Source organism: Pomacea canaliculata, linkage group LG3 (assembly GCF_003073045.1).
Source record: "Pomacea canaliculata isolate SZHN2017 linkage group LG3, ASM307304v1, whole genome shotgun sequence".
In the NCBI taxonomy this organism is placed as follows: Eukaryota; Metazoa; Mollusca; class Gastropoda; order Architaenioglossa; family Ampullariidae; genus Pomacea; species Pomacea canaliculata.
Window position 1 is genome coordinate 17,901,912 of NC_037592.1, and position 9,096 is coordinate 17,911,007.

The following is a 9,096-nucleotide window of genomic DNA, read 5'->3' on the forward strand; positions in this document are numbered from 1 at the left end:
AATACTAATGAAATAATAAACGACTTTGACCAGTTAAAAAAATAGAAGAATAGAAAATCAAATATGTTTTCTTTTTTACGTGAAGAAGGATGCCCTCATCAACGCCCTAATTTGTACCCTTGACCGGCTTTACGGAAAATAAGGGTACATTTCAACAAGTGTACCCTAAGTTTACAGAAATAACTAAACGTTTTCTAACAGATTTACTTAAAAACAATATGTCACAACTCTACAAAAAAAGTATTATGCCAAGATGTTCTCTACAATGAATACAATTTCGGAAAAGAAAGGGAACAAAAATATCACACGACGCATTTTATTGCAAGCTCCTTAATTTGTTGTCCTGACTGCTTGACTTATAAGTGTCAATTAGGTGTTAACTATATTGCACCCGATATCTGTTTATTAATTTGAGCTTGACTTTTATTTTGTCTTTATTTAATTTGATATGCTTTGCTGTAATTCTATAGTGCGCGCACTGTGAGTGAGAGAGAGAGAGAGAGAAACGTTATCACATTAATACATACCCGTGCTCATGTTAGCGCTGGGCACTTTTGAAACTAGACGACTCTCTTCTCTGAATATAATATTCAGAGTAGACTGTAAACTCAATCTGCAGGTGTGTGTGTGATGTTTGTACCTGAAAGCAATTAGACCATATACCAGAAAAGCGTTTAACGACTAACCTTTAGAATATCTTATTAAACCTCCATACAGTCCGAGATCAGACCCTAAGCCTGACAAAGACGCGAGTCAAAGAGTCAAACGGCGGACAAAATTAAGGCTTTAGTCAGGGATAGTGTTTTTTTACTTGATTACGGGGTTTGGACTTTCCTTCAGTTTTATGGGCTTGTCTGCTAGAGCGAGAATATCATCTAGTGTCATAACCTGGTTTACTGCAATTGATTACTAGATAAAGTGTATACTTCCCATTAACTAGACAGGATCGAGTTACTACTCGCATAAAACGAACTTTCATTTTTATGGATAACTGGTCGACTTCTCAAGTTTCGAAGAACTGAGTGTCGAGCTATCTGTTCCGTTGTGGTTATTTTTAATGTTGTTGGAATTATGGAATCTACCAGATGATTGGAAAATTGCAGAGGTCAGTTTTGTTCAAGAAAGGTTTAAAGTCTAATCCTTTTAATAATTAGAGACTGGTCGTTTCACATCGACCATGGATATAATGAGTAAAGTTTTGGAGAGTGTGGTTAGAGACGCTCTAGTTAAACATTTTGTTGATAATGGAATATACACAGAATATCAGAATGGTTTCGGGAATAATTAATAGATCTTTGTATTTATTGTTTGAAGAATATAGGCCTGCACGTGCCAATAATTTTAAGTTTTAGCAAAAGACAGCTTCTTTGTGAATGAAACTAATGTGTAATCAATTTTTTCAGTGGTGTGAATAAAATAGAAGGTACGGTACTGCAAAAGATAACAATACAAAGACTGGTCATTTATTTTTGACATCTCTGTGCGACTGTGCGCAGCTATTTACTAGGGCGCGCCTTTGCGCTGAATGCGCGGTCTGCGTGATCCAATTAAGTCTGTGGTTGGCATTATTAGGAGGAGTACGTATACTATGAATTATTTGAATAGGGAGACTTGTTAAAATTGTTCGAAGCACTTGTGCATCCACACTTGGAATATCGCAGAGTGATCTGTTCGTTTTTTTAAGATGCAACGATTGATGTCAGCAGAAAGTGTACAAAGACGTATATACGTACTATATATATAATTGCTTGTAGAATATGTACATTATATATTTCTTATTCCGACTTTGAAGGATCGAGGAGAATTAGGGGAGTCCAAATGCTTAAGATATTCTGTGAATGCAATGATGTCGATATCCATGTATTTTTCTCTTAGCATTACTACAGAAATTCAGAAGGGAAAGTTTTTATCAGAGTTCTACTCGACGCAAATGCTATATATTTTTCACAAATATATTAAATTGCTCGATCCCTTCTGATTAACATCGAATATGCACCAAAATTGAATAGTTTCAATAACTTTCTGTTACATTCCGAAATTTATAGATCTGTTTTACAGTTTTAGCGGTTAATAAAATGTAATGTGAAACAGACACAATTTTATTAACTCTATAGGCGGTGGTGGGGCCGGGTGCGATCGAGGCCTATATTCGCCTTTTCGTAATGAGGTGCGCGGAAAGAGATGCGCAGAAACGGGAAACCATTGCTACTTCCTGTTTACATTTCGCGAACATGGCTGAAACATCTACTCCATCTGTGTTCTCGCGAAATCTGCAATGCGTACCAGATATTTCTTTCAAAGAAATTGAATTATTTAGTTCCAGAAGCTCGGCAAAACGCAATCACGAGCGTGGATACAATTATTTCGCCGAGAAATATATATTCGACGTTCGGGGTAAGCAGACACTTGGCAGAGTGAATGTGGAATTGTGATTCCAGCTTTTTGTCTGAATGTGCCATTGACTGTCAGTCTCATAAATAAAATTGCAAAAAATTAAATATATTCTTACATCAGAAATATATTACAACATATACTGAGGTAGATTTTGGTGAGATAAAATTAATTTTAAGCAGTGAAAGGTAAAACGTGCATTGTTTTTTACATTTGCGGTAAACTGGCGTCTATCCAGGCTTTTTTTTTTACTTGTTTGCTGTTGTTTTATTTAAGGTATTTTATCATTTGTGTCTGGTCCTGTGATGCTTTTTCTGCACATGGATGTATTATTATTATTATTATTTTTTTTTTAAATACAGTTGCACCGAATCCCAACAACGATGGGTGTCGAGCAACATCTCGATGCTACAGGTCATACACGAAAAGTGGAATTCCCCACACACTTGAAGTTAGTGATGGTGAAAAATTTCTTCTCGCTGAAATAATTGTTTAAAAGGCATAGTGAAACACAATTTCACAGAGGACAGATAGTATAATAAACTTTCTTTTCCTAATGCATTTTCTGAAAATTCTATGATAATGTTTTCATCAAAGTAAACACTGTTAAATTGAAATTGTTTTATTGTGGTTACCAGGTCTCAATAAGTGCCACAAAAGCAATCTCTAATGGATGCTGCACGTGTGCTAATGGGCAAAGTGGGCACTGTGGACACATTGTGGGCTTGCTCTTCTTGCTCACTTTAAGATAACAGGAGCAAACTACATTCCTGAGGTAATCTTGATAATGAAGAGGGATGGTCTGAGACTATTTCTAGGTGAAATATTTTTTATCAAGTGTTTCTTATGTTCAAAATGATAGAAAATTAAGAAAAAAATTTGCAAGCAGGTATTACTTCTTTGCTATGTAATATTCCATCATCTACATCAGTTTCTCATTTGCAGGATGCTGCAAAAACATCACTGCCCAGACATGGCACATCCCCAGAGGAGAAAAGATAAGAGGGAGGCAGTGGATGAAATCAAATCCACAGTTTTAAGTCTGACAAGAAGTCAGACCGTAGTATTTGTAGTACATACAGGTACAATCCATTGTCTTCAGAGTTTCCATCTGCCCTTCACCTTGTTGAGAGTTTAAAAGCTGCCACAGCTAGTAAGTTCCTGTTGTTTTATTAAGAATTTTATTTGTTGTGTTGTACAAGATCTGCATAACGAGAACTTTATGCTTTAACAAAAGAGACATTTATACTTGACAAGACCATACAAAAGATAAATTTCATTATTTGTTTATTCTGTAAGAAATGATTCCAGAACAATTTTTTCCATTCAGAGTAGAATAAGCAGTAATTTAGCATGCATTATATTTATACACACACATCTATGTTGTCATACATGATAAATTACTCTTGCTCATCATATAATAATTAATAGCCTCTTAAGACCATACAAAAGATAAATTTCATTATTTGTTTATTCTGTAAGAAATGATTCCAGAACATTTTTTTCCATTCGGAGTAGAATTTAATTGCATGCATTATATATATATATACACACACATCTATGTTGTCATACATGATAAATTACTCTTGCTCATCATATAATAATTAATAGCCTCTTAAAATTTTATTTTAGTTTTATGAGTACAGAATTACAACATTTCATTCCACAGCAATGATGCCATTCTCTATAAGTAAGAAGCAGACTCCAATGGTTGATACCAAATATGGTAAATATCCGAGGGGCAGTACACTGGCACATCAGCAAAAACTTCATGACAGCTTCATCATGAACTTCACTGAACTAGCCACATTTCCTGATCTTCCCCTAAGGAATGTGATGTCAGGAGATATTCCTGATTTATCAGAAGAAAAGAAGTACCTTTTAACCTCACTCAAAGTTTGTTTTCCCCATTGTCATTTATCATTTATTAGATACATTAAAATTTTATAAGTGGAAAGTGAAATTAGCTGTCCTGTCCAAGTCATCTTTATTCCTCACCTCTTCTTTCATACAAATGGGTACAGTTTATGATTTAAAAAGTTAAGCTTTGATATTAAACATTGTCTTTTGAAGGATTCTCATTGGCACTTACATGGATAAAGAGAGTGGTATCTAGGACAATGGAGAATGTTTGCCTGCATTAAAGAATCATTTTCATCTTTTTTTATTGCTATTGCATATTCTCTTCCAAAGTGCTTGGTATAGCCCAAAGTTCATGTGTTTATGTGCATTTATTCTTTATGGATTTCAAATTATTTTTGCAGGTCACTCAGCAAGAATCTGTTGTAATAGAAAGGGATACACGACTACAGTCGAATTGTCCCTTGTGGCACAAGCTGCGACAACACCGCATCACTGCTTCTGTTGTAGCAGATGTCGCAAAAAGGAAGAAAGGTTAGGTTTTTGTTCCAGTTGTTGTAGTAAGTGCAGCTATATGAAATAATAGTGAAAGATGGCACTCTTCGGTAGCTGGCACAGTGTATTGTTTATAATGTTAATGAGGAAATGTAATGATGAGGCAACACACAAGAAAGCAGCATAATTTACTGTCTCTTCCGAATCAAGATTAGTTTCTTAGACTTCATTTATACTGTCAGGACATTAATGCACATAATGTATGTTATAAGTAACTAATTGTTGAATAGCTTACATCATTATTAATGTCACCTAAAGATAAATCAGTGTGATTTATACCATATACAGAGACTAGTACATCTTTCTAACATTTACTGCCAATGCAGAGAGAATGCCCTTTTCATTTTAAAAGTAAGTTGTCTTAAGTAGACAATTGCAATGTTTAACTCAAATAATTAATTATGATTCTTCAGATTTCCAAGCCTTGTCTAAAAGACTTAAATCTTCAAAGACAAAAATGACACAGGCCATGAAAGATGGCATTAAAAATGAGCCTCTGGCAGCTGAGGCATACAGTAATGTGAGTACACAGAAACAGCTACAGGACTAAATTATTTTGTAAAAGCACATATGCAGATCTGATTATTTATTTTAACAGTTACAAGAGAAAAATATTTAACAAGTATATTTAAATAAACTGGATCTAAAGCACACCAATCTCTTAATATAGTGATCTTGGTGTGATTTGGAGCTCTATTAATGTACACATGCAATTTAATGTACATGATGGGAAGCCCTAAAATTTTAATTATACTCCACTATATGTACATATTCTATTGTTCTGGTCACAAGTAACTTAACTATTTTCATTATCTGTCTAGATGAAGGGAATACTGTCAACCTGTATCCAGCAGGAATTATCATACACCCAGATGCATTCTGGTTGGCAGCAAGTCCAGATAGAAAAGTGTATGACCAGTCCAGAACACAAGATCCCTTTGGACTGTTAGAAATAAAGTGTCCAAGCATGTCCACAAGAAGATCACTTGAGGAACTACCCTATTTGGAAGAAGTCAATGGAAAGCTTCAGCTTAAAAGAAGTGACCGTTACTATTATCAGATACAAATGCAGCTGGCTGTAACAGGTCTAGAATGGTGTGACTTTTTTGTGTGGTCCGTAGATGCTTGCCACCTGGAGACAATAAACTTTGATCAAAATTTCTGGAATGGGGTAAAAAATGCAGTTGATACATTCTTTTTTACCTATCACCTATAAGAAAACAGCTGGTTTCCGTGTTGATCTTTCTCGATATCATCCACTGGTAGTATACCATAGCCTACATTTCTTGATCAGGATCATCTGAGGCATTGGGTGCATATTTGGTGACAAGAGGAGGGTTAAAGTTTGTAAGGAGAACAGCTACAGTCCATAACTGATTCAAGCTACCACATAAGGTCAAAGGAATCTTTCCGTGAAAAAGCCTATACTCTTTGACTCTGCGGATTGCTCGCTCCACATGTACTCGTAGTGAACTGATACTTTGGTTGGCTGTGACTTCACTTTCAGAAAACTGACCCTTTCCTGATAAAAAAGCAGGCATGTTTAATGAAATATTTTTCTTTGCCAGGATATTTTGTATGTTGAAACCTTTGTCGCTCATTACAGAATCTCCAGGTTCCAGCAAGTCAATTAGGCCAGAAAGCTGCGTTATTTCAGAGTCAGACATGCTGCCTGAATAAAGTTTGGATACAAAGGTCACTGACCCATGTGGTGATATACCTATCAAAGACTTGAGTGTTGCCTGACCTTTGTAGTTGGAGTAGAACTGACTGCTTCTCACTAATGAAGAAGGGTTCTGCATAAACAACTCAGTGCAGTCTACAATTATTCTTGTTTTTGGAAAAGTAGCTTTGAAGTCATCTGGCATATACTCGTCTATTTCTTCCCTAGATAGCCAGATATTCATGCTGCCAAGAATGGTATACAAAAAATTTGCCCACGCATTGATTTTAGTGCTCACAGAGGATGCGCTAATTGCAAAGCGATCTGAGAGATCTGTTATTAATAGACCCAGTCTCAGCCGCACAAGAAACATAAACAGTTCATCAATAAGCTGCATATTTCCATTTGGACGTCTCATGCAAAGTTTTTCGCCTGATTTGCCATATGCCTGGTACATTCCTTTTGCATGTGGCTCAAGAAACATATAAAATATTTTTAATACTTTGTAACTGGGAAATCCAGTGTAAAACTGTATTTTAGCATCATCATGTGCATACCGTTCTAATCCAAATTTTTCAATTTTGCTACTGCTCTCCAAAGTTTGTACATGTTGTTCTAACTGTCGTATCCTCTCTTCAAGAGCTTTATTTTTTTCTTTTTCTTTGGAGAGCTGCTCTTCAATAGAGGGGATGCTTACTGCTGCAGGCTCTTCATCTGCTGTTGCAGGCTCTGTGTCTGCTGTTGTAGGCTCTGCGTCTGCTGTTGCAGGCTCTGAGTCTGCTGTTGCAGGCTCTGCGTCCACGTTTTCACTGATAAAAAGGAAAATCATTTTACTACATGAAATGACTGATTTTGCACAATTCACTTAGCAATATTTGACAGGGGTTAACCTGCAGTAATTTCTGCAATCAGATGAGCAGAAGTGAACCTACTTAATTCAGTAAATGACAGATCACTTGCAAGATATTTTGATATACAGATCTTTTTTGTTCATCTCATGAATACACTAGGAATGTGAGTGTTTTGTGTTTTTTTGTGATTTGAGTTGTGAGTTGTAAACTGAAAATATGTTTTGAGACTTGTTAATAGTCAAAGTATCTGAATAATGATTACACAATTTCTATTGTTATAATGCAGTGGTTCTCAAAGTTTTTCAGACCGCGGACCACTTTACTTCAGTAAAAACTATGGCGGACCACCAAGGCCTAAGTAAAAAATATGGCGGACCACCAAGGCCTAAAAATCAGTCTGTACTATGTATTTCAAATTTAAATTGCCGCATTTGTCTCATTACAATTCAAAACTAAATGTACTTTTGTAAAAGTAGTATAGTAATAAGATAACATAAAACTGCGTACCTCGTTCTTTGTAATTAAAATGTTAATTAAAGGAATGCATCACTTTAAACATCACTTTGCTGACATATGACGACTGTCAGCCGGGGACCACCTGACTTATGCCTGCGGACCACTAGTGGTCCACGGACCACACTTTGAGAACCACTGTTATAATGTGTTAATATTATTACATATTTTTTAACAGTGATGATATTAAATTTGATTTGTAAAAATCACTTTGCATTTACCTTTTATTTCTATGTAAGATTTGGACAGCGATTTCCATGCACTACACATCTGAACTGATCAATACTTTTTTCTTTAAAATACGCATTCTCATCTTGTGTAAAGCAAACAGGTAGTTCACAATAAATGGGATTGAAAGACAAAACAATTCAGACAGTTGTAGCACAGTTGCATACCAATAAAAAAAAAACAAACCACAGAATGCAATATCCTTATAAAGAAAAATGATTAATTAATCACACTCTCTGTTTTCATTACAAGATCATTCATTAATACAATGCAAAAAAAGTTTACCTCTGATTTGTGTTGGTATTTGCTTGTGAAATGGGATGACGAACTGCAGGCTGCTTTCTCTCTTTTCCACGTTGAAAGTTGTTCCATGTAAACAAACTTGGTACAGCATCTGATTTTAGTCTCCTTTGTTTTCCTTTTAAGGTCAAAGGGCGAAAATCTTCTGGCACAAAGTGCCTGCTACAAACCCTTGTCCAATTTCTGACCTGAGAAAAAAACGTAGTCATGTGTTGTTAACATAAACATTTACCAAAAAACATGTAAGATTTTATGCTTATGATTTTGTCTTTAAGCCGTTTTTAAAATGATATTCACGACATTACTTTTAATCACTGTTGACTATGTTGTGAAACTAATAATCCTTATGTTTAAATTAGTTTATGTATGATAGAGTGTAAATGAATGGCGACTGATTCACAATTAATTAGTCATGCAGCAGCAGCAAAGATATATAGGTTTAACTACAAAATAAGTTGTAATACTTGTAATATATGTCCACCTTTTTGAACATTTCTGGTGCATTTTAATATAATAACACTTAATAATACAATGTAATGCGTTTTCGGTAATACGAAATGGCTATGCCCACATGCTGTAAGTTTAAACTACGAACACAATAAGTATTCTGAAATCAGAATTTTAAATCAATTAGAAAGATTAACGATGATTCAGATAGCATGGAAAAAAGTGATGTTGCGAAAGAAGAAAATGACTAATAGTGATAGGGAATTTGAAACCTCGATCATGCTTACC

General features: G+C 35.2%; 2 protein-coding genes across 2 annotated transcripts; one reads left to right on the plus strand and one right to left on the minus strand.

The window, feature by feature from the left end:
- The first annotated feature begins 3,550 nt into the window (after positions 1-3,550).
- LOC112559361 lies at positions 3,551-5,631 on the plus strand. The gene is made up of 3 exons (XM_025230535.1): positions 3,551-4,287; positions 4,656-4,785; positions 5,220-5,631. Exons 1-3 carry the CDS (start codon positions 4,063-4,065, stop codon positions 5,354-5,356), a joined length of 492 nt encoding a protein of 163 aa, XP_025086320.1. The 5' UTR covers positions 3,551-4,062; the 3' UTR covers positions 5,357-5,631.
- Positions 5,632-6,083: 452 nt separating this feature from the next.
- LOC112558989 lies at positions 6,084-7,298 on the minus strand. Its single transcript, XM_025229779.1, has one exon. The coding sequence runs from the start codon at positions 7,296-7,298 to the stop codon at positions 6,084-6,086; it is 1,215 nt and encodes a 404-aa protein (XP_025085564.1).
- Between the last annotated feature and the right edge of the window lie 1,798 nt (positions 7,299-9,096).

Excerpts from the sequence above, each read along its gene's own strand:
- LOC112559361 (XM_025230535.1), top strand. The coding sequence starts at position 4,063 with ATGATGCCATTCTCTATAAGTAAGAAGCAGACTCCAATGGTTGATACC. Across the intron at positions 4,288-4,655 it reads ACCTTTTAACCTCACTCAAA|GTCACTCAGCAAGAATCTGT; the intron begins GTTTGTTTTCCC and ends TTATTTTTGCAG. Across the intron at positions 4,786-5,219 it reads TGTCGCAAAAAGGAAGAAAG|ATTTCCAAGCCTTGTCTAAA; the intron begins GTTAGGTTTTTG and ends ATGATTCTTCAG.
- LOC112558989 (XM_025229779.1), bottom strand. The coding sequence starts at position 7,298 with ATGATTTTCCTTTTTATCAGTGAAAACGTGGACGCAGAGCCTGCAACA.